Raw genomic sequence first — 22641 nt, 5'->3', positions numbered from 1 at the left:
ATTAACTGTAGCAGTACTACAGTGCTGTGCAAATTTTTTGTTCACTTGTGGTTTTCTTAGCCACGTTCTCATGATGCAAAATAGAAGCCATTTACATCCACATGCTTAAGGAGTGTATCCATATCCTATCTTCTCAGACTCACTTTAAGTGGGGCTATAATGGCCCCTTCCTCATGGCATGTGTATCATGTAAAACTTGAAGTATTCCGTTCTTCTGTGTACTGTGAAAACTTTACTTGTATATGGAACTGTTGGCGATGAGCCCAACTATTGATGACTCAGCAACACTTACTAGCTGTAATGAAGTGGAAAAGCAGAGTTTTCTTTCTTCAACTCCTTATATAAGTGGGATAACTTGTCTCAGTCTAGACAGCATGCTACAACATAGGACAGCTATTTTCTACTGCGTAGCAGAAGGATGTCTTGTGCTTTGCCTGAGAAACTGTATTCTTGATAAGCTTTTTTCCACAAGTTTGACTTTTCCTTGCTGTAATCTAAACTTTACCTTAACTTTTTATAGACACCATGGGAAGGAGGCTTATTTAAACTACGGATGCTTTTCAAGGATGACTACCCTTCTTCACCCCCAAAATGTAAGTAAAATGACTAAAAAACATGGGTTTATTAGAAAAATGTTAAACTAGTCCATGAGGTTCTATGAATGCTTATTACTTTTCTTACAGATTTTTTTTTTCCCCACCCACCACTTTGCATTTAGAAAGTTGTGATGAAATGAGTTAAGTGCTCAATAGAACAAAATTGGGAGGGGAGGGGGATTGCTGTATGGGTTTCCTCAAAGTTTGACAGAAGCAGTGCTTGAAGGGTTTACTACTTGATCAGCACTCTTAGGAAACTAATAGGTAGGCATGGTTAGACCAAATCCCTTTGCGTGTTCTTACTGTTAAGTTGGTCTTCTAAGGCAAGAACTTAGAAAAAATAATTAAAACCCCAAAAGTTCCATCAACTTTAACCTTTTAATTGACTTGCTCTAGAACATGGATCTATTCTTTTCCTGATACTATGTACAACAGATATCTTCAGATACCTAGTTTCCTTGCTAAGTTGTTGAATTTTCCTTATCCCATTTCAAACTTACCTACTTTAGAAATTTGAAAACATCTATTGCCTTGCCTAATTTCCTGGTTCTTGAATTGGCTACCATCTCAAATCAATGACTGATTACAAATGGCTCTTTTGACAGCAGTTCATTTCTCATTTCATTTTGGTGTTTCAGCTGTATCAGTTGTCTTGGCTACTCCTTTTGTTAGGTGGTATTTGTTACCACCTAAATACATGTGACACAAGGGGAAACATATCTTTTAACTAGAAAATATTTAACAAGAGTATCTTGAGAAATACCAACTAGCACATCTGCAAGTGTTAAATGAACTGTCATGCCTTAAATAAGATGTATATGTGACTGGTAAGACTTCTTACCAATGCAGCTTCTGAGTTCCTGCTGAACTTCATTGAGCAGCTCATAAGCAAGACTTACTTGTGATGTCAGATGGATTTGAAAACTGCACTAACATGTAGATATTTCATATAGTGCTAAACAAGTGTTCATTACATTACTCAAGATGGTGGCTGTTGCATTTAAGTCCTGTAAAGATTAAAGAAATGCCAGAATATAGATTGTGGCAGAGGGAGAGCTGCACAAGCCTACTCCTTCAGTCAGTCTTGCAACTTAAACTTGATTCCTCTTGTTCAGTGCATCTTGATTATACCTGAAAAAAATGCTAGAAACTTACTCTTCTTTGTATGGAACTTTCAGTATTTTAAAGTGAAGAGAGAAGAGTGAAGGGCAGTAGCTTTCCCTTATATAGTAGTATGTGAGGCTGTAAAGACAGGATTGGTTTAAAAAGGTCTTTACCGCAAAGCTACTACAAACTATTTTTGTCAGTTTCCATTCCTAAACCAAAAGATTTCTGGTCACAATGATAGTGTTATGTTGCCTGGATGGATAGCACAGATGTGATGGAGTTCCTGCTTTAGGTGCAGACTGAGCCAAGAAGAAAACCAGTATTAATAGCTCCAGAAGTCTGTGCGGGGTTTTTTTTTGGGGGGGTGGGTGGAGGCTGTCTTTAGCCTTTTTTTCTTTTTGTCCCCACTAATCTAAACCAACTCTCTGATCTTAGTCTTAGTGCTGCATGCAAGTAATTCTCTCTTCTTCATCAGGTAAATTTGAACCACCATTATTCCATCCAAACGTGTATCCTTCAGGCACAGTGTGTCTCTCCATCTTAGAGGAGGATAAGGACTGGAGGCCAGCAATCACAATTAAACAGGTCATTAATTGTACTTAGCCTTCTTCTTAGCCCTTTTATTTGCTTTGCTTGCTTATCTGATGTGAATATAAGATGTTCACTGTGTGTTTCTACAGTTGGTTTCTACGGGTTTTTTAATTGAATGTCTCTTAGTAATATCTGTGTCTATGTTACTTCTATTCCTTCTTCTACAGATCTTGTTAGGAATACAAGAACTTCTAAATGAACCAAATATTCAAGACCCAGCTCAAGCAGAGGCTTACACAATTTACTGGTAAGTATCTGCATATCAGCTTGAAAGCTGTTGTATTGCCTACAGCTGTCGGTTAATGCTATAACATGCAAATGTTTTTAGGAATGATCAGGGGAATTTTCCTACCTTCATGGCTGTATCCTATAGAGATGCCTAGCTTGTGCTAAACTTGAACGGTAACTTCAGGGTTAATAGGCTAGTGGAGCTTTTAATAGCATTGCAACAGCAATAAAGTGTGAAGACTCCTTCAGTTAGACTATGATTCTCATCCTGGTTCTAGCCCAACATAGAATCCTTTCCCCTAAAGGCTGAGTAGTAGTGATGAGGCATAATGATTTCATGAGACAGTGATAGAGGAGACTGAATTAGGTAACAAGTCCCATTCATCAGTATAGGAGTAACTTACTTCTGTCCAGCAGTGGGTACCTATAAGCACTTGTGCCTGAAGGATAAAGGAGAGCTGCTGTGATTGCCGTAGGAAATACGGAGCGTTGTGTGGAAACTGGATCTTCCAAAAGAATAGGTTAAAAAGTACAGAAAGCTTGTAGCTTTAGCAGAATGAAGTTTGCATTGGTTAGGAAAGGTGATAATTTATGAGCTAAAAAGTACTTCTCTCTCTCTTTTTTTTTTTTTTTTTTTGCTTAATCTTAATCTTAAATTTTTCCCAGCATTAAAAATGGATGGTAAAATCTATAATCTTTAGGGGAGCAAAACACTTTAAACAAATGCTTTTGGCACTGACAGCTACTGAAATGACCAAGATGGAAATGTAGAATTACCATTCTGGGTAGAAAAACAAGTATCCAGGAGAGTGCCAAGTTTGAAAAATGGCATTTTGAGATTTCACATGCAAGCTACGTCAGGAAAGTCTATTATAAGATCCTAGTGAAAAGGAAACATAGGGATGGGTAGTGCATCTTGGATTTAATTAAGGGCTTCACTCTGTTATTTTTTTTTAAGTATCTACAGAAGACTGGGTGGGACTGTGTGCATATGGAGGACAGTTAGATGGCCACAGTTGTAGGCAGCACCTTTGGGAGCCAGTAATGATGAGGCAGGCCTCCCCCCATTTTTATTTTTACTTTTTATTAAAAGCCACTCTGAGAGAATATAGGGCAGGAATAATATTTTTTCATACATGTATAAATAGTCTGTGTGTTTTATTTATCACCTCCCACACACATGTATGTACTAAACCAGTCTTTGCTAGTCTTGTTTCTGCTTTATTGTAAGTGCTTCTAGAAAAAAAAAAAATCTATTGAGAATAAACTATTACACATTTTTTGTTACTTCAGATATGTAGTCTCCCATTTATCTTCTTCATGTCTTGTGGATATGCATAGTATTCCAGATGGGTTACTATATTTCTGCAGTCTGAGAGTGTGTCTCTCTTACTGCTTGATGAGTAACTGGTAGCAGAAGTTCAACAGAGCAGGATTGCGTATGCATCTGTAATTTGGCATAGGTGATAAATACTGGGGAAGATGCAGTGTTATTTAAATAGATGTCTTGTAGTCAAATTGTTAAAATTCAAGAATAAACTTTGTATTCAAAATAAGAATACTTGTTCTCATTCTCAGGATTGCTTTACTGTCACTCTAACTTTAGCACTCCTAATGGGCTAACCTACTTCCTCCTCTCTACTGTAGGCATGCAGAGTCTACTATGGCAGGCATTCTTTTGTGTGGATTCTGAGGGTGTGAGACTTAACAGCTAGGTTGTGTTCTCATGTGACAAAGCAATATAACTTAAAGAAAAATTTTAGAATAAAGTTTGTAAATTTATTTGAGAAGAAACTAGAGTATTTTCAGTCTGCTTGCTGGTAATTGTTCATTGGATGTGACCAAAATTGGCTTCATTTCTTCTCCCCCCCCCAAACTGTCAACTTCTGAGGATATAATTTGCTGCCTCTTTTTTTTTTTTTTTTTTTTTTTTTTTTACTGCAGCAAGCCTTCATAGCTGAAAGTAAGTTAAGTTTACTGCAAAGCTGTCTGCAAAATCTAGTCACTGTAAACTACCTTTGGCACAAGAGTAATGGTAACAAATTTTTGTTTAGCTCTTGACTGACACTTCTGACAGCTAATACACAATATGGTGTTGAATGTAAATGGATGCTCTACTAAGCTACTACCATCCCTTGTTGGCCCAAGAATAGAAAACAAAGAACTTGCCCTTTTATGTGTCGAGTCTGAGGCTTAATGACTGGTCATAGTTTCCTGAAGTAGTACTTGCTTGTTTAATTAATCTGTAGCAAGTATGCTAGACTTAGTGAACTATAGTGTTTTTTTCAAAACGTTGAGCTAGCTTTTTTTTCCAACTGAGGTTAGGATAAACCTAATGCTGTGAGTCAGGGTCTGCAGAGATAAAGGCTGAAACTACCATACTGTTACCATTTTCCCATTTCTTAAAAGAGTACTTGCCCTCTCTCAAAGCAGTAAAGATGACACTTCAAAAATCATATGAAGTTCACCAGCTGTTAGTGAACTGCTCTCATCAACCACTTTGTGCTGTTAGGATACTGGAATTTATTGTTAATGACCTCAGGTCTTAACATGGGGAGTGGAAAACTTGTGTTCTGATGAGCAAGAATGCTTGCATGCAAGGTACAGCTGGCCTTGAAAAAAAGCAGGCACAAACCTGTTTATAGAGACTGGTATGGTATGAAGTCAGATAGTACAATCATTTGACAGCAGATGAAGTTTGGAAAGAAACTAGTTAAACAGTACCTTACTTCCCTCCGAAGGAAATTATCAGAGTAATGGTCCAGAAAAGCCTGTAATATATTGTAGTGTTTGGTGAATTCCTATCTAATGGTTTTGCCTTCAGCAATGACTTAGTTTCATATTGAAGAGAAATAGAAGAATAACTCTATAACATGGCCTCTGATTTCTCAAGCTGTAATTACTCTTTCTCTCTCCTCTATTCAGCCAAAACAGAGTGGAATACGAAAAGAGGGTTCGAGCACAAGCCAAGAAGTTTGCACCATCATAAGCATCTGTCATGCAGCATCTTAAAAAGGAAGGGATTGGTTTGGCAAGAACTTGTTTACAAAACTTTTGCAAAATCTAATGTTGCTATGTACAATTAATATCCACTTAGGGGAGGGGGTTGTATGTGTGCCATTTTCCATATTCGCCACTTGTATACAGTTCTAAATTTGCTGAATTGCCCCCAGTTTTTTCATACAGGGTCTCTTCCTTCAGTCTTTTGTATTTTTGATTGTTATGTAAAACTTGCTTTTATTTTAATATTGATGTCAGTATTTCAACTGCTGTAAAATTATAAACTTTTATACTTCTATAAATTCACTAGTATCTCTAGTTACTTTGCTATCTGATGCAGGCATGCTTTAAAATGTTAGAACTATATTTAGCCTCTAGCTGGCTGTATGAAAAAAAAATCATGCCCTCCACCCCCTTCCCTCCCTGAATTTGTTTTTCTATCTTTCAGAAACTAGGTTGTTATTGCTTAAGAGCCTCTGAGATCCAAAGTCAGCCAGCATCCTTATTCTGCATCACTTCCTTTGTGTTTATATGGCGTTCTGTCTGTGTTGCTGTTTAGAGTAAATAAACTGTTTATATAAAGGGCTTTGTTTCATTTATCTTCATTAAAATGATTAAAAGACTGCCATTTAAATGGCTCTGAACACAATTCAGTGCAAGTCCTGTTTTTAAGGCCTGTGATGCTGCACTTACCTTTTGTTTAGATGTTGCCTTCGTTTCTTTTCCCTGCCCCCGCCCCCAGCATGAAAGCAGCCCTTCTTTGGGCCCCAAGTGGTAATTGCAGCTATTAAACTTTGATCAGTTCCTTAGGAATTCTGACTAGCTAGAGACCAATTGCTTACTGTGTATAATGGGATCAACATACTGGTGTGACCATGTTAACATAAAATAACACAAGCATTAGACTGATATGAACAATTATAGAAGCTGTCCATGGAATGAAAGGGGACCTACAGCAACTGGGGATTTTAAATGGTACTTGTTTATCAGAAATACTTCTGTGCCTTCTTCCATATGTCAATGTATATAGCTTTTAGGAAAAGGACGTGCTCTATGCAATTAGTTTCCTTCTGTAAAGGAAATCAGTTAAATTATGTAAGTTATTTTCATGTATGTCAAGCTGATATGCCCTCTATTAAACTTTAACTGCTTTTTTTTATTGTATTTTTAGTCAAAATCATTCTGCAAAACGAAGTGTGAGAAGTTTTGTTCCATCTGAGCTGTAGCTTCTTCAGTGCTTTTGTTATTAAAAAATGGCTATCGCTAGAGACAAGTTATTCTAAGTGTGATACAGCTCTGTTCCCAGATCTGTTCTGCTTGTCTGCATTTGATTACGACAGCTTTGTAACATAAAAGCGTTCCCCCAAATTAGAATAGCTAACACCCTCATGTTACTCTGTCTCCTAAAAATTGTTTGTGTAGGATTGCTTCCTTGTCACTATCTCTAGAAATCCTTCAGCAGCTGATTTGGAAAAGACTTCATATGCTTGGGCTGGGAAAGTAACTGAGAAACTGAGCTAAAGGAAAAGATTCCCTGTCAAAGTCATTTACTTGGGCTTCTTTTTTTTCTTTTTAAAGGGAAATGGCGTATTTGTACCACTAAAACTGCTGCTGTGACTGCCAATTTTAGCTCCAGTAGGGCTAGCATTTACTGTTTCCAGTAGATGAGGGTTAAGAGGTGAAAATCTTGCTGTGACTTGAAGAACTTGTATATATGAAGGTAACACTATGAATTGTCCTCAGTATCTCCAATTCTACTGAAGGGTTGCTGAAGTTTAGGTTTAAATAAGTTCCACTTGGGTGCTGGAAACTCAGTAGAGCATTCTAGTTAAATGTACAGAAGACAACTGGTAACAGCTGCACTTTCACTACACAAGCTGGCAGGCATATGGAAAAAAGTGAACTAAGATAACTAGTGCTGATGAGAGTCTCCGACTCAGATCCTTAAGGGCTGGACAATGTGTATTTCTGACTTGGTAGAGTGCCGCTTCACGTAATGAGAATGCAGGCAGATAGCATTGCTGAACCTGTTACCTGAAATGTTATGGTACAGTTGTGAATATAAAGTACCAAAACATTGTATGTTGCTTAGGACTATTGATCAGAGTAAATAAAAAAAAAAAAAAAAAAAAAAAAAAAGCAAGCATGTAAAGTTACTGAAAAGACATACTGAGATGTTAAAACAATTCCAGGAAGCATTTTTTCCTTTTAAGCTTAGGTATTCAGTTTACCCTAAACCAGATGAAGTAGTTGAAATACATATGGTAGGCTCAAGCCTGCAAAAAGTCAGAGGCTCTTTATGTGGTAGGTACTCTGAAGAGGGTGGTAACAATTATCTAAAAATTAAATAACCTAAAGCCTTTATGTGCATAACAAATAGACCTATAAGCCCACATATCGCCTGAGGTTCACCTAAAGGAAGGCATTTGCTAGGCATCAAATCACAGGTGAACAAGCCACACTGTTAACCGTTCACAAGAAAATTTCTTTATACGGGATGTTACAACTCTTCGGGATTGTTGGGGGTTTTTTGTTTGTTTGTTGTGGGTTTTGTTGTGGTTTGTTTTTTTGTTTTGTTTTGTTCTGTTTTTTACTTTTCAAATAGTTGATTTATTGGCTGTTGTTGCAGCAACTTTACAGTACCATGATCTTCTGGACTGCTTTCATCACTGCTTTCAGTGGCATCATCTGGAGTGCTCACGCTGTCTTCCTCAGATTCTTCGTTACTTCGTGCTTGTCTGGAAACATTTTTCAGGATTATAAATGCAAAACAACTTATAATAGGAAAAATAGTATTTAAATTAAATTCATTACCCTAGGGAATTGATTGGTCTGTTGGGATTAGAAAATTCTTCTCCTGATTCAACATCAAATGGATCTGGAAAAAGAAGGAAAAAACATACCCGTTGATGAAGAAGACATATTTTAATGGTCTGCCTTAATTTTCATTTTAAGAGAAGATTTTTGGCATGGAGGGGAAGGCACAGGAAGTCCGGTTCAGCTTTCTGTAAAGTTTACTGTAGTCATTTGGTCAGAAACCAGGGGAGGTGAGAAACAACTACCAAGTCCTGCCCCCCATTCTAGTCTTTTCACTCTTTTCCATGCCCTTTGTGCCCCTCCCCCCCCAAGGGGTTCAGTAGCTCTTTAGGGGTAGTCAAACTGTACAGATAGGTTTCTAAGGCTTTTAGTAAGAAAACATGGATGTTCTCAGAATGGTTTAGTTCTAAAAGGGTGATCTAGTTAGTTCATCTCTATTGAGAAATGAAGTATAGCTGTCCAGGCTTAGCTCTTGCTTAGTAAGGGTAGGGCTAGATTTACTTTGACTTACACAGTTGGAGAGAACTGTTACCTCAGAAAAGTCAAACAAGGCATGACAGCTTTGGTACTACAGTCCATCCAGAAAATACATATGATTGTGGGTGGAAGCATGCTTTGTTTGGCATAGTAGTGTTGCCCCTCAAGAACTGTCTTCAGTTTAATGTAACAGTAGTTAGGCTTCCAGCAAACAACAGGATCATTTCATTCAGCCTAGCATGTCATGGCAAAGACATCGAAGTTCAGTGAAACTAAAGGCTGTCTACCATCTTACAGTGTGACCCCCTGGCCTGTTTTTATGGGACTTAACCACTGTGAAAGGAAAACATTAATTAGGAGCACCTCTCCTCATATGTTCTCGATCACTTGATGTGGCTTTTTTTTGTGCTGTCTTGAATGAGACCAAGCGCTCACCTGTGAATATAGCCTGAAATACTGGGATACCAGTAAGTTACTGGAAGAATTTGGGAATAAACTACTGTACGTATTATAAGCTATTTTCATTATCTTTATAGGTCTGATTTTAAATGTCCTGATTAGGGACTATATAAATGTATCCATTAAAGGTCTTTCTTAGGTTTATGTGCAACTACCTTGCTGTCAGACTGTATGCCTATATTTCTCTTACAGTCCTGAATTACTAGTCTTTTTACTCATACTCTGCTTTTAACATCTGTAGATAAAATGAGGAAGCATCATATTTTCTTTTTACTCCAATATCCTTAATTTAATCAGGGTGGCTGCTCCACAGTTCAGCTGTGAATACACTAATACATGCATTAAATTACTTTAGTCGTTTTCATCTTTTTGAGTTAAAAAAAATAGGCAAACTTGCTTAGAAGAATACACAGTATAAAGACAGAACAACACATCTCAACAAAGCTCTTCTACCTTGCCAATATTTTCATGAGAGTAAAGGAAAAGATTGTAAGGAATTTAGTTAGGAAAAGGGTGTATGTGGTGTGTCTGTGGTTTTTCTTACCTATTTCTTCATCTTTTGTTTCTTGGACACTAGCTAAAAAGTCCTTTTCAACTCTCAGCACTTCTTCCTGGCAATGACAGGCTGCATACTTTTCCAAGAGATTTTTGTTCAAGTCAATAAATGCCTTACCCCATTTAAATTTCCTTAGAAGAATAGTGGCTAGGTCTGGGAATCCTAGAACAGAAGATAAATGATCAGTTTTCTTTTTCATTGTAAGATTTCACTCACCTTACAGTACATACCTATGTATCACTATGATAGATGTTTGCCAGCATTTTTTCAGCGTTCAGGGATTCAGACTTTTAAAAAGATTAAAAATCTTTTCAAATTTCAGTTTAACTTGAAATACTTAACTGAATCCAAGAAAATTTCATAGTCTTTTAGTGTTATACAAAAATATTTTGTACAGGTAATGAATGATTCAAAGTCTAGCTCCCACAGTCCTTCAGCAAGACAGCAATTGTACATATGATATTTTCAGAAGATAAGATTTGTCTGCAGTATAGTAGAGCATGTCTCTTCAATTGTCAAGAAACTTCTGTGATGAGTTTGCAAAACATCACAAGAGGGAGCAATTTCTTTTGTTCTTAACTAGAACCCACCCTATTAACAGACAGCTGTTATCTCTCATTAAGACAAAGTTGCTTAAGGATTCATGCTCTGTCTTTTCTGGCTTTTTTTTTTTTTTAACAGTTTTTCTAACATTAAGTGCCATCCTGACAAAACCAGGATCATCAGTTTATGTGTCCTGTATAGTAGCTGACATGAACACCCCAGAGATACCTCGATGCTACCAGATACAAGCACTTGGAAGAAAGCTAGGCAATCCGATTCCAATCTCAACAAAGTGATGACCAGTCAGACTGCATTACAGTTTAGTCTGTCGCAGATCATCTCTTCTGATTTATTAAGGATGTAAGAATTGGTGGTAACGTATTTCACATCAGACATATTACAGCCTACCGACAATGCAAAAAGCTGCAGCAAAAGCTTCCACACAGGACAGCTTGCATGGCCGACCATAGTTTACAGGATTTGCAGCCACCAAGTAAGGCAGCAGCCGTAGATGACCTCCTCTCATTCTCCTAAAGGGAGTTTCTTCTAATTTGGCCCATGAGCAATCTATGACTGCCATTCCACTCTGAGCAATGACATGCCTAAAAAAAGAAACATCACTGTATTTGAAAAACTGTTATCATTGTATTGATGTTAGTGGGAACTACAATTGCCACTTGATACTGGCAACAAATTTGCATACAACCCCCCCTTTTGTCAATCAAAAAGCATGCATTTTACAATGATCTAAAATACAGATGCAATGAGAAAGAATAATAACATGCTTTTTGTCTGAACACGCATGTGGCTAAAAAGGTTTATCCGTACGTTTCAAACTGAAAGTGAAAAATTCTAGGTTTAGAAAATGTGACAGAAGAGTGTGGTCAATAGTAACATTTGCATTCTTAAAAGTACACCAAAGTTCAGATTTAGGTTCTCCACCAGCTTCTAAAGACTAATCTTTTCTCTGAGTAAATACATTTTTATAAAAATTTTGCAGGCACATCTGAAGAAAATTCTCAGTGTTTCCCCCAAGTACATTTTCTAGTTAATGCATTGTGTTGCCTAGCCAAAGAACTTGAATATGGAATCCTAAAAGATGCAGTAGCTATAGGCCCGTGATTCTGAACAAATTAACCTACAAACCACATACTTTGATTTCTCATTGGGATCTACAGATGCTTTTTTCACCTGATACCAGCTGTGTAAAAATGTTAACCTGATTTAATAAAACGGCTCCATTTCTCATGTTTACGCATCAATGTAGTGTAACAGCAAGGTCAAATTCATTCCGCAGCACAGCTGTGGCCATGGATCAGTGGTTAAAATGCTCACCCTAATATACCATCGCTACAGCATTTGAACCAAGTGCTCTTCCCCACAGCCTGCACCTCCACGGGCTTTGCCAACAGGCAGCGAGGTCACCTGTGCACGGGCCTCACCGGGCACTTGCCTGTCAGCTGGAGAGACGTACTCGGTAGCCAGAGGACTGAGGACGAGGCCCGGGAATCTCTGGCGGAGGCGCAGGGTTCGGAGCAACCCTTTTCGGGCCAGTTTCCTCCCGGTGCATTTCTTGGGATCGCAGTGTCCGAGCTCCCACATGGCAAGAGGGCACGGGAACTTCGCCTCCGGGGCGGCCCCCTCGCCCTCCAGGCAAGCTGAAAACAGCAGGCGCGCATTACTGCCCGGCGGCCGCCCGGCCCAGGGCAGGACCCGCGGCCCAGCCGGGCCCGGCAGGACCCTGGGCAGGACCCGCGGCCCGGCCGGGCCCGGCAGGACCCTGGGCAGGACCCGCGGCCCGGCCGCGCCCGGCAGGACCCTGGGCAGGACCCGCGGCCCGGCCGCGCCCGGCAGGACCCTGGGCAGGACCCGCGGCCCGGCCCGCCTCGGCAGGACCCAGGGCAGGACCCGCGGTCCCGCTCGGCGCGGCCCAGCGGCCGCGGCACGCTCCCGCACCTCTCAGCGCGGTCTCCGCCTCCGCCGCGAAGGTGTCGAGGCTGCGAGCCCCGCGCCGGCCGCCCCTCCGCAAGGCAGCGCGCCGGCCGCGCTCCATGGTGCCGCGCCTAGGCGGAGCGGCCGCCCCGTGGCCCCGCGCCCTTCCGTTTCCAGCGGAAGAGGCGATGGCGGCCGCCCGGCTGCTGCTGGCGGCGCTGGGCGCGGCGCTGGGTGAGCGCGGGGGCAGGCGGGGGGCGAGCGGGTGCGGCGGTGGGTTGGTCCGCCCGCCCGCCGCAGCCAACTGCTCTCTGCTCGGCAGGTCTCTTCGCCTCGGCGGGGAAGATGAAGATTGTGGAGGAGCCGAACACGTTCGGGTACGTGGCCGCCCGCTCGCCGCGTCCCGCGACCCACCCGGCCTTGGCGGGCTCGGGTTCCTCTGCCGCTGCGCCCGCTCCAGACCGTTCCGTCCTCCGGGGAAGGGCGGGCCCGGGCGCCTCTGCCGCCTCCGCTGGTGGGCCCGCGGGCAGCGTCGCCGCTCTCCGCGCGTCCTGCGCGGCTGTAGGTGTTGGGACGCTCGGGTAGGGGAGGATACAGCCGGAGCCAGATGCGTAACTCGGTCTTAAACGCTTCACTCTCCTTCTTTTGAAAGGTTGAATAACCCGTTCTTGCCTCAGCCAAACAGGCTGCAGCCAAAGATGTCCCCCTCTGCAGTATCAGGTATACGCAAGCGTTACCTTTTTTGTAGTTTTCATCATTTAGTGACAGTCACTTGCAAAATAGTCTAACCTGACTTTATGCAGACAAAGACCGATTTTACTTGTCGTTTTATGAGCATCGGGGGAAATAAGGATGGGCAAATATATTTTATTGTGCTTCTGACAGATTAAAACCTGGATTAACCTCTTCTGTGTTCCATGTCCCAGTGCTGTTTGGACTGGTGGTGTCACAGTGCTATCCGTATGTTTTATTCTATGTTTATTGAGGCAGTCACAGATCCTTCTGATCCTTACTAAAAACTTACTTTCTTCTTGAAACAATCCCTAGCATCCTTGAGATTGTCATATAAAAGCCATCCCATCATCTGATGGTACCTAATACTCAAAAATTATTTTTAAAAAAGTCCTAAAAGTAGTCTTGGAACAAGTCACAGAGGTTCAGTTTCACAGACAAAGCCTGGGTGCTGTAATAAAAATCCACCACTTTAGCAAAATAAACAGGAATCTAAAAAATTCTAGACGATATGTGGAGGAGAGTAGATAAAATAAACCCTGAATGCAAGGAGTAAGCAAAAGGAAATCTCTTGTCTCTCTGCTAACCTTAGGCACAGGCTTAAACCTTTTCAGGTTCAATAAAGGCATCTTGGTATGGTGACACTGAATGTGATGATGCTTAATGTCTTCTGTCATGTTTTATAAATCCAAATCAAATGTATAAATTCTGCAGGTACTGCATGTGAAAAGTGAAATAGTTAGAAATACAATTAGTAATAGAATGCTGAATGGAAAGATGCCAAAAATAGCAGGAAAAAAGTGAAAAGGACAGTATGCTAGAAATCCTTCTTTCCTGGATGTGGGAACTTATGTGTGGCCAAAAATTGGGAATGTCTATGGAATTGGAATCTAAGGCGTGGAACCCTGTCTTCACAATTATTTCTTTAGCATGGAAACCTTACTCGTTCTTTTCTTTTACAAGACAGCTGGGGTAATATTTACTATAATTTCTCTTTCAGAGCATCTGCCCAGGAAATGGAGACATGAGTTTAATGCATTCCTCAGGGACATTCGAATTTGCTTGTTCTTCCTCTGTGGGGAGAGCATCCTAATCACTAAAGCACAGGTTGCATGTAGTAGAGGGGCAAACCCTTTGGCCAAGCCTATGATAACCTGTAGAATGAAGTGCAAGATCGTACAGTCAGAAAAATCAAATGGGAAAGAGAACCTGCCTGTATCCCAGTGGTTAGGGCATTCCGGAGGGCATGATTCTGGTGGTCTGATCTTTGTTTCTAGGATTGCTTGTCTACATCTTTGGAAAAAGTACATAGGCAATCCTGGCAGTGAGGAATTGGAATCCAGGATGGGGTTTTATTTTACTTGCTTTGTAATCTCTTTTCTTCTCCTTTCCTCACAAATATTTAATCATCCCGTGCAAAATTACCTTAAACAAGGGACACTGAAATAGCCCTGTATCACCTAGTTCAGAACTCTGGGCCCTTTTTTGAATGACAAGTTACCTGTCTTGGATTCCTTTGACAGCAAGGCTGGAGTGGTCAATTCTACAAGAGTAGAATTGTAACTGCTGACCTGTCTGACAGTAAAAGGTTTATCTTGCTGAATACTACCTGGATCAGACCATGAAGGCAAACTGTGAAAAGGAATATCTAGTTCGAGAATCTCAGTGAAACTTAAATATGCAGCACTGTCAACATTCTGAGCAAATGGGCTTTACTAGTATAAACTTGAGGAGTTTGGATGACTTTGGGGACAGACAGCTGCCAAGCAAGACTTCTAGTCATTTCATTGTCAGATTTTGGCAAGATCTGCACTGATGATTCCTTTTATGGATCTGGCCTCCAAATATTTGTTTGTATACAGTCATCTTATTTCTGTCATAGAAAGAGGCTGATCTGTTTCAATGAGTGTTGAATATGAAAAATGTTAAAGATCATGATGCAAACCAATATAGTACTAGTGGGAACTTACAGTAATCTATATGGAAGATAGAAATTTCCTTATGTACAGCAGAAAACTAAATTTGTCACATACTCCTTGCAGTTTTGTCACCACAGTAACTTGCTTAAATTTAACCAAAATGTTATTCTTCCTTGATGTCATTTTGTGGTGTTTTTAGGCCCTGCACATCTCTTTAGGCTTGCTGGCAAGTGTTTCAGTTTTGTGGAATCCACGTGAGTAATGGATTTGGATATTTGATTTTATATATTTATTAGGAACAAACTAGGTTTTTATTTCAGTCTAAAACATTTCTTCTTTTCTTTTCTTTTTTTTTTTTTTCTTTTAAGGTACAAGTATGAGTTTTGTCCTTTCCATAATGTCACTCAGCACGAGCAGACTTTTCGATGGAATGCCTATAGTGGGATTTTAGGGTGAGGCTTTTAGACCTTTAAGTTTTACCTGTGTTGTTAGTAGATTGTTTTATAGATTGTCAAAAAGGAGGCAGGTTTAAAATTAAGATTCTTTTATGAGTCAGGTTAGGTCATTGTAGTTCCCAAGGCGTTATGCATAAAAATACCCCATCTTGAAAAATTCAGATTTTTTTGTTGATAAATACTAACTTCCTGTTTTAGCTGGAGGCTGATTAATAACCAGTGCCAACTGCAGGTGTGATATGTTCATGTGAGAAATTCAATAATGTATAACTACAGCTTATATTAACAAAGATTTCATGTCTGTTAACTATTTTCACTTTGAGTTGAATGTGACCTTACAAAATGAAATGAGTGCTTTATGCCTAGTCGTTGTGTTAAACATATTTAACAAAAGGTAATAAAAGACTCAATGTAGACCCGAAAAAGTATCCCAAAGTATTCAAAGACCCCAGAGTATCCAAATCATAAGACCTAAAATAAACTTAATTATAAACCAGAGCACTGCTTTAAAATTACTGCCTTTCTAAATATTTTGTATATAGATGTCTCTTTTTTTTCCTGTGTGCACAATAATTAGTGAGCCAATATGAGAGGAAAAGGGTACATTGAGATGCTGAGAGTATCATTGGCTTTAAGACTAGCAGAAGTAGTGACTGGTTTTTGTAGGTGCTCTCATCAGCACTGAAAATCCTGCAAACAATCTGAGTTGCACAGGGTACATAGCTTCACGGAATTTGTTGTGGGATGATCTATAAGCTGTATTTTATTGGATTTAAACATGGATTTGTAAGTGCAAATGGTTTGCGAACTGAAAGCTGATCCAAAACTGTGCTCTCAAAGTAATGTTGATGTGCCCTGTGTAGCAGCCTAGATAACAAACTACACTGTTTATAAGGTCTTGGCTGGAAATACTAAGACAACGAAATGAAGTATATACAGTTAAATTGAACATGGTATAAGGGTATTCCTGCTTTTCCTCCTGAGTGTTCACCTTTTTCTTTCCAGTAACTTAAAATAAAATGATGTCCTGTTTTGGGTTTGTTTTCTTTCAGAATCTGGCATGAATGGGAAATTGACAACAACACATTTGTTGGAATGTGGATGAGGGAAGGAGACTCATGTGAAACTAAGAGCAGACAGACAAAGGTATAATAACCTAGACTATGCTAATTCAGACAGCATGACTCTCTACACACACTCATGACACTCTACAGACTGAAACGTTCCTACCTTGAAGAAGTCATAATTTAAGATGTGATATAAAACATGAAGATGAATTCCTGTAGGAGCTAGGTGAATGGATGGAGGAGGGAAGCTAAAATCAGGATAAATTTTTGAAGAAGTTTACTTATGTATTCTCATTGGTTACTTTTAACTTTTTTTTTTTCCTTGATAGAGTGGAATATTCTGGTATTATCACTACTGTAGAAACATACAGTGCTTTGTAATTTGTGTCAGGAAAAATAAAGAAAATGAGCTATTTGTTGAATGCGGGATGCCAGTGTATTGTGCTAAGAACATCCAGGAAAAAGGAGGGAAGAGAATTAGGCGTTAACAGCATGCTGAGAAGCTAAGTAAGGTGTTAAAACAAGAGCAGAGGGCATGCAAGGAGAATTGAGGAAGGAATCAAATATATGCGAGTGGCAGAGGAACCAACTCAAGATAAACAGATTCTGGTGTGAGTACATTTTAAAGAAAAAGTAAAAATTCTTATTTTGTGGAGTGGTTAAAAATGTTCTTTTTCACGTTCAAGTAGTCTCTGTGCCAAGGGTAAGGAAGGGTGTCTGAGACTTGCCCAATGTGTGGCACATGATTTGCATACATTGTGTATCCATTCATTAATGTTTTCCTTTTTCCACCTCCTGTTTCAGTATGTTACACAGTTTTACAGATACAATGAATTAAATCTCACATTCCCTGGTAAGGTAGGTAGCTGTTGTGAAGAAGAGTTAAAGATACTGTGTAGTTCACAACAGGCTGCTTTCCATGTAGAAGATGCTTAGCTATTACGATGATGGGTGACAATACAATACTTGAGAGAGGGATATATAGTTGGAATAATAACTAATGTGAAGATGGGATAAGTGACAAAATGTCTTGGCCAAGGTGAAAATACTCTATACTGTGATGGAGGTGCCTTGTTAACATCTTTATCTCCCATAGGGGCTGCAGAAAGAATTACTATTCTTGTATCATCTTTGATATTGTGATTCAAATCTTTCACTGGCATTTAGTTTCGAACAGACAGAAAATACTGGTGCTGCAAGTTTAAAGACAGAAACAAATTTCTACAGGCTAGATGTGTATTGTTCTCTTTATTTAGCACATTGGACAGAACTAAAATTTGTCAAGTGAATTATGCTTATGTCAGGTGAGGTTCTAAAGGGTGTCCTATTCACCCTCCTTTTTACTCTAATTCTTGCTGGAAATACAGTGCTTGGAAGTCCAAGGAATAGTGATAGGTTGGGGGACCATTTCCCATTAGAGCAAGCAATTTTCACATTTGATAAAATAATTTGAAGATGTGCTAGCTATGATTCTTTTTCTGTGGGTGACAGCACTGGAAGCTTTGACATGACAGTATGTACAGAAATGCATCTGCTAGCATTGGAAGACAGCAAATGGATCATCAATGCTGGTCCTGTTTTATGTGGAGGTGATTCACTCATCTTTGTTTTTACTGGTGTTTAGGTTCATCTTGTTTGTGGAAAGAGCAATAAATTGGCATATGTGTCTGAGCCGAGTACTTGTGTTTACTCTCTGACATTTGAGACTCCTCTCGTGTGCCATCCCCACTCTCTTTTAGGTAAGATTTAGAAAATCATTTGTGTGTGGAGCAGCTGGCATATTACACCAACCTCAGAGTGTAAATTTTTAGGTTCTTTGAGTTTGTAACTTGTTATAAATGAGTATTAAATGTAACATATAATATCAAGTGTATTTTAAATCCCAATCATTATAACACATAGGTATTTCTCAAATTGTCATTGCTAGTATAGACTCAGTGAGTGGGGTTTTTTGTTTTTTTTTTTTTTCTCTTTGTCTTTTCTCTTGGACTGGTCGTAGGAATCAGCCCTGCAGTATTTGCACATTTACTTACATTACAAAAAGGGAGAGGTCAGTGAGAATTACATTCAACAAAGAAATATGAGGCCTTCTAGCTGGAAATAAGAGAAAAATTTTTGGTTGGTGGCATTCTCCAGCAACTTTCAATGTGTGAAGCGGATTTTAAGTTTAACCCCAACTCTTGAAAGCAGTAGAGACTCTGTACTGTATAGAAACCTTGACTTCTTAAAACAAATACACTTGCATGCTACTTGAGGAGCATTTAACTAATGCAGGATAATGGTGTTGGTTTTTACATGGTTTGACTTCCATCTTCCAGTTTATCCAACTCTGACTGAAGCACTACAAAGGAAGTGGGATGAAGCAGAGCAGCTTCTATATGATGAACTAATAACTGACCAGGTTTGTTAACTTCTTCCAACCCTATTTGGTAAAGAACAATTATTGTCAAATAGCCAAACCTGGCTTCTGCAGTTTCTCCTTTCTGAATGGATGCATTTATTCTGCAGTTGGCAAATAGTAATTTTTGTGCTCTGTAACTGCTGTATCAACTGATAATTGTAATGTTTGCTACAGTGAAGCTTGAGGAATTGGAATGGCCAGTGCAAATTACAAGCAGAGATGAGAGTCGGGTGGATTGATCTATTGTCTTTTAGAAACTTTCTTTTTCAGGGATACAAAAAAATACTGAAAGAGATTTTTGAGGAAGCAGGACTTCTAAAAGCAACAGAAGAAGAGGAAGTTGAGAAACAGAATAAGAAAATAAGTGTGGAATTTGAAACAGTGGAGAAGTGCAGTAAGGTATAGAGTGTAATATTTACAGTGTGGAATTATATTGCCAGTTTTTACTGTATGACAGTATCAGTGTGACAGCATTATGTAAACACTCTTTGGATTCAGCTGAAATCTGTTCATGGGATTATCTCATCTGGTTTCAATATGTAGCAGTCTGCATACAGAGCGTTTTGATATCTTTATTCTAGCCCTTAAGTAAAAAACAAAGCAGCACAACTGAATGCCCAATAAGAAGATGGGTGTGTGTATAGGAATTAGAGTAGGCACTTGCGTTATGAACACCTTGTAAGTACTCTTTCTGGGGAGTATCAGTCTGGAAATAGGAAGGATTTGCTAGTGAAAATAAATGTGTAACCAGCCTTGGGAATGTTGACATGGATAATTATCCAGACTCGTGTCAGAATGCATTGGCTGTTGCACAAGCAAAAGGCAGAATGATCTATGCTGTGTCCATTTCTGAATAACTTTCATGTGTGTGAACAGTCCTTCTGCAACAGAATTGAAATAGGGAAAATAGAGGTAGACAGTGTGCTCCACCTCAAGGAGTGCAAGCTGAACATCAAAAAAAGAGCATGGAAGGGAATTAATTCATTATAATGCAGAGAAGAAGCTGCTGTTGTAATTTTATTTGAAAATGTAGCAAAGACAAAACACCACGTAGTAATTCCTGAATATAACCAAATAAACTGGGGTTAAGCTGAATATACTTATATAAAGATCACCATTTTGATGTGGTACTGCTAGGAGCTGGAGTATTCACCTATTTTTTTTTTTTCCCCAATAGTTAACAATACAATTTTTAATAATTTGTACTTCTTTTTCCGCTTCATCATAGCTCAATTGACATAAAGTTGGCTGTTTTGGTAACCACGGAATCTTAAATAGTTAATCTTTTGCTCTTTCTTGATTGATGTAAAAACCAAAACACAATAAAAAAATTAGGGCTTCTTCGAGATTCCAGTCTCAAAAGTACTAAGCAATCCCTGGCTCTGTAAGTTAACAGAAACTGCCGAAAGCAAGAATGTGAAGGTCAAGAGTTGAGGAGGTGACAAACTTCCAGACTGTAGCATTATAATATAAAATAAAATAAGCCTGGTCCTGTGGCAAACTTTATGAATGCAATTTTGTACTATGATAAAATGCTAGTTAGAGGATAGATCCGAAATAGTTACAGAAAGCACTCCTAATTTTTACTCTTGGGCTTGGAAAAAGCTGGCTCCTGTTTTGGCAACATAGGAATATATCTTTTTATAAAATTTGTACCTTGTTCTTGGAATAAGCAGTTTATCTTTTAAGATCTTCTAAGTCAAAAGCTGTAACAGCTGTGCACAGACCCATTATTTTTTATAAATTCCCATTTTATGTATGCATTTGGAGAGTGGGAGAGCCATTTTAAATGTATTTCCTTTCTTAGGAATACAAGCAACTTTCTAAAGAAATAAAAAAACTTAAAGATTTATTAAGTCAGCATGGTATTGCATACAAAGGAAATTCTGGTGAGTTTTTTGGTATCATTCGTTTTCATTATTGTCTATTCAGAATGTGAATACCCAAATGTTGGTTTTGGTTACAGCAAGGATTAAATAATCTGACATATATGGAGGTAAAATTCAGTAGACAAAGTTTTTAATAAGTACTTAGGTCTTGATTCCTGTGCAAGAGGACTTATTTTGCCCCCCAAAAATGTGTTGATGACTTGAAATTTTAGCTTTATAGAAAAATTTTGACTGCTGTTGTATTTGAAGTTTGTCTCTGGTACTTAAGGTGCCAAAGAAAAAGGAAATCGGTGTTACAGCATTCATAGCACATAAGCATCTTTTAAGTAACTCCATTTTCTGCATAGTGAACCACAAGGCCTGACTTCTTCAAGAACACTTGAAATGTTCTCTGTATCTGTTTGAATTGGTTTTATCCTTCCTTAGTCAGCTTTTTTTCCTCTCTTTGATTTCTAAGTACCATATCACATGCACTTTTTAGAAGGAAAGACTGTTTGGTGCTGGCTATGAAGAAACAAGGCTTATCTGGATTAATTCCAGACAAGTTGTTTTTTTGGTTTTGTTGTTGTTGGGGTTTGGGGTTTTTTTTTGTCGTTCCCCACCCCGCCTTCCAGTCCATCATGCCCATTATTACATGAACTATTTGTCTAAGGAGGATTTAATCTCCCTGAATATATATTTACACCTTTTATGTTCAGAATTGGCACCTGAAGAAAACAATGAACCTTTGAGCTAATTAAATTAGCTTAAAATTAGTGACATACTTAATTTTTTCTTCTTTTTGTTTTGAGAAACTTTCTTCTCTGGTTTTTTTGTTTTTTTTTTTAAATTGGTGACTCTTTTCTAGGGAAAACTGATCATACTGGAATTTTCATAGAACATTTTATCTGCATGTTTAAACTATTAACTATGTAACTTGCACAGTATTTCTGCCAGTTTGTTAGTTCATATAATTATTGCAGATTAGAACTGTACAATCAAAAGCAGAATTCACAGCTTACTCTAGATGACTTAGTATTTCAAAACTATTGAGTAAATTCTGTGACAAAAATGTTTTGGTGTTTAAAAGCGGAACTAACTGATGTCTTAAACTAAATATTACAGCTGAAAATACCAGTGTTGAACATGTAAGTCACAAACTGGCAACTGCAGTGACAACTGTTTTTAACGGGTCAAAGGATGATGAGCACCTGCGTGGCGACACAGGAATTTGGAATGACACTGTATGAAGAAATTTGGCTGGTAAACAGCAAGTTCATATGGAACGTCAAGCAAGTTGAACGTGTATCGTGGCACCAAGATGATTGACCTTCTGTGAGGATTCTTGACTTTCTGTATTTCTGCCGTAAAGCAAAGGGAACATAATGGAGTGCGGGCTCGCCATTGCTGAGAACAGTTGGCTAGTCTCCAAGATCATTTGTAAAACTTCTTTGCTAAGGCCGGTATTGGGCATAGGTTTACAGATTGCGCATCTCCAGTCCCAGCTGTTATTTTCTTTGATCAAGCACGGCAACAGGTGGTGTAAATACAAAATAGTTCACGACCAGTGCTGTAAGATGTTGCATGCATGAAAGGTAGCAAGTACACTATTAAGAACACATTGCCTCATCTCTGTGCCGAAAGGTTTTCTGTGCAGGCTTTAGCAGAAAAAGAATCGTTTTCTGCTGCAGCAGTGCATAACGCCCCACTCCACCCGTGCTGAGAGGTTGATGTCATCCTGGGAGAGTGGGTGGGTAAAACGAAAGCTCTTCAGGCTCTGACGGAAAGGTGCTATGAAAGCACCAAAACTGTTCTAAACGAACAGCTGCGTTGAGGGAGCACGTGGCCGTTCTCTGTACGTAACGTGCAATAAAGTGCACTTTTCCAACGCAA

General features: G+C 39.1%; 3 protein-coding genes across 9 annotated transcripts in view; 2 read left to right on the top strand and 1 right to left on the bottom strand.

Annotated features, from left to right (window-relative positions):
* UBE2I (ubiquitin conjugating enzyme E2 I) overlaps positions 1-10609 on the top strand; it is a 19388-nt gene extending 8779 nt beyond the window's left edge. For 2 of the 5 annotated variants that reach the window (XM_052772681.1, XM_052772682.1), the window contains exons 4-7: positions 521-593; positions 2179-2288; positions 2462-2541; positions 10513-10609. In XM_052772681.1, the coding sequence (XP_052628641.1) occupies positions 521-593; positions 2179-2288; positions 2462-2541; positions 10513-10582 (333 nt within the window). In that variant the 3' untranslated portion in view covers positions 10583-10609. The other 3 variants (XM_052772678.1, XM_052772680.1, XM_052772679.1) reach the window with 3 other exon arrangements.
* Positions 7987-12445, bottom strand: TSR3 (TSR3 ribosome maturation factor). Its single transcript, XM_052772674.1, has 6 exons — positions 12331-12445; positions 11828-12032; positions 10783-10976; positions 9820-9993; positions 8337-8400; positions 7987-8260 (listed from the first exon to the last, which is right to left on the bottom strand). Exons 1-6 carry the CDS (start codon positions 12425-12427, stop codon positions 8113-8115), a joined length of 882 nt encoding a protein of 293 aa, XP_052628634.1. The 5' UTR covers positions 12428-12445; the 3' UTR covers positions 7987-8112.
* GNPTG (N-acetylglucosamine-1-phosphate transferase subunit gamma) lies at positions 12426-22641 on the top strand. 3 transcript variants are annotated; one of them, XM_052772670.1, is made up of 11 exons: positions 12426-12540; positions 12629-12683; positions 12959-13026; positions 15157-15211; positions 15326-15409; positions 16465-16558; positions 18104-18218; positions 18798-18880; positions 19151-19279; positions 20688-20769; positions 21874-22641. In XM_052772670.1, exons 1-11 carry the CDS (start codon positions 12426-12428, stop codon positions 21996-21998), a joined length of 1005 nt encoding a protein of 334 aa, XP_052628630.1. In that variant the 3' UTR covers positions 21999-22641. The 3 variants fall into 3 exon arrangements, with proteins under 3 accessions (XP_052628630.1, XP_052628632.1, XP_052628633.1); XM_052772672.1 differs by lacking the exon at positions 15326-15409; XM_052772673.1 differs by lacking the exon at positions 20688-20769.

The sequence above is a fragment of the Harpia harpyja genome, chromosome 21, assembly GCF_026419915.1.
Source record: "Harpia harpyja isolate bHarHar1 chromosome 21, bHarHar1 primary haplotype, whole genome shotgun sequence".
Taxonomy (NCBI): domain Eukaryota; kingdom Metazoa; phylum Chordata; class Aves; order Accipitriformes; family Accipitridae; genus Harpia; species Harpia harpyja.
This window is presented reverse-complemented; position numbering and strand designations above follow the sequence as displayed.

Excerpts from the sequence above, each read along its gene's own strand:
- GNPTG (XM_052772670.1), top strand. The coding sequence starts at position 12,426 with ATGGTGCCGCGCCTAGGCGGAGCGGCCGCCCCGTGGCCCCGCGCCCTT. Across the intron at positions 16,559-18,103 it reads CTAAGAGCAGACAGACAAAG|GTTCATCTTGTTTGTGGAAA; the intron begins GTATAATAACCT and ends ACTGGTGTTTAG. Across the intron at positions 18,881-19,150 it reads ATGAACTAATAACTGACCAG|GGATACAAAAAAATACTGAA; the intron begins GTTTGTTAACTT and ends TTTCTTTTTCAG.
- TSR3 (XM_052772674.1), bottom strand. The coding sequence starts at position 12,427 with ATGGAGCGCGGCCGGCGCGCTGCCTTGCGGAGGGGCGGCCGGCGCGGG. Across the intron at positions 12,033-12,330 it reads GGCGGAGACCGCGCTGAGAG|CTTGCCTGGAGGGCGAGGGG; the intron begins GTGCGGGAGCGT and ends TGCTGTTTTCAG. Across the intron at positions 9,994-10,782 it reads TGCAGCTTTTTGCATTGTCG|GATTCCCAGACCTAGCCACT; the intron begins GTAGGCTGTAAT and ends CTTCTGTTCTAG.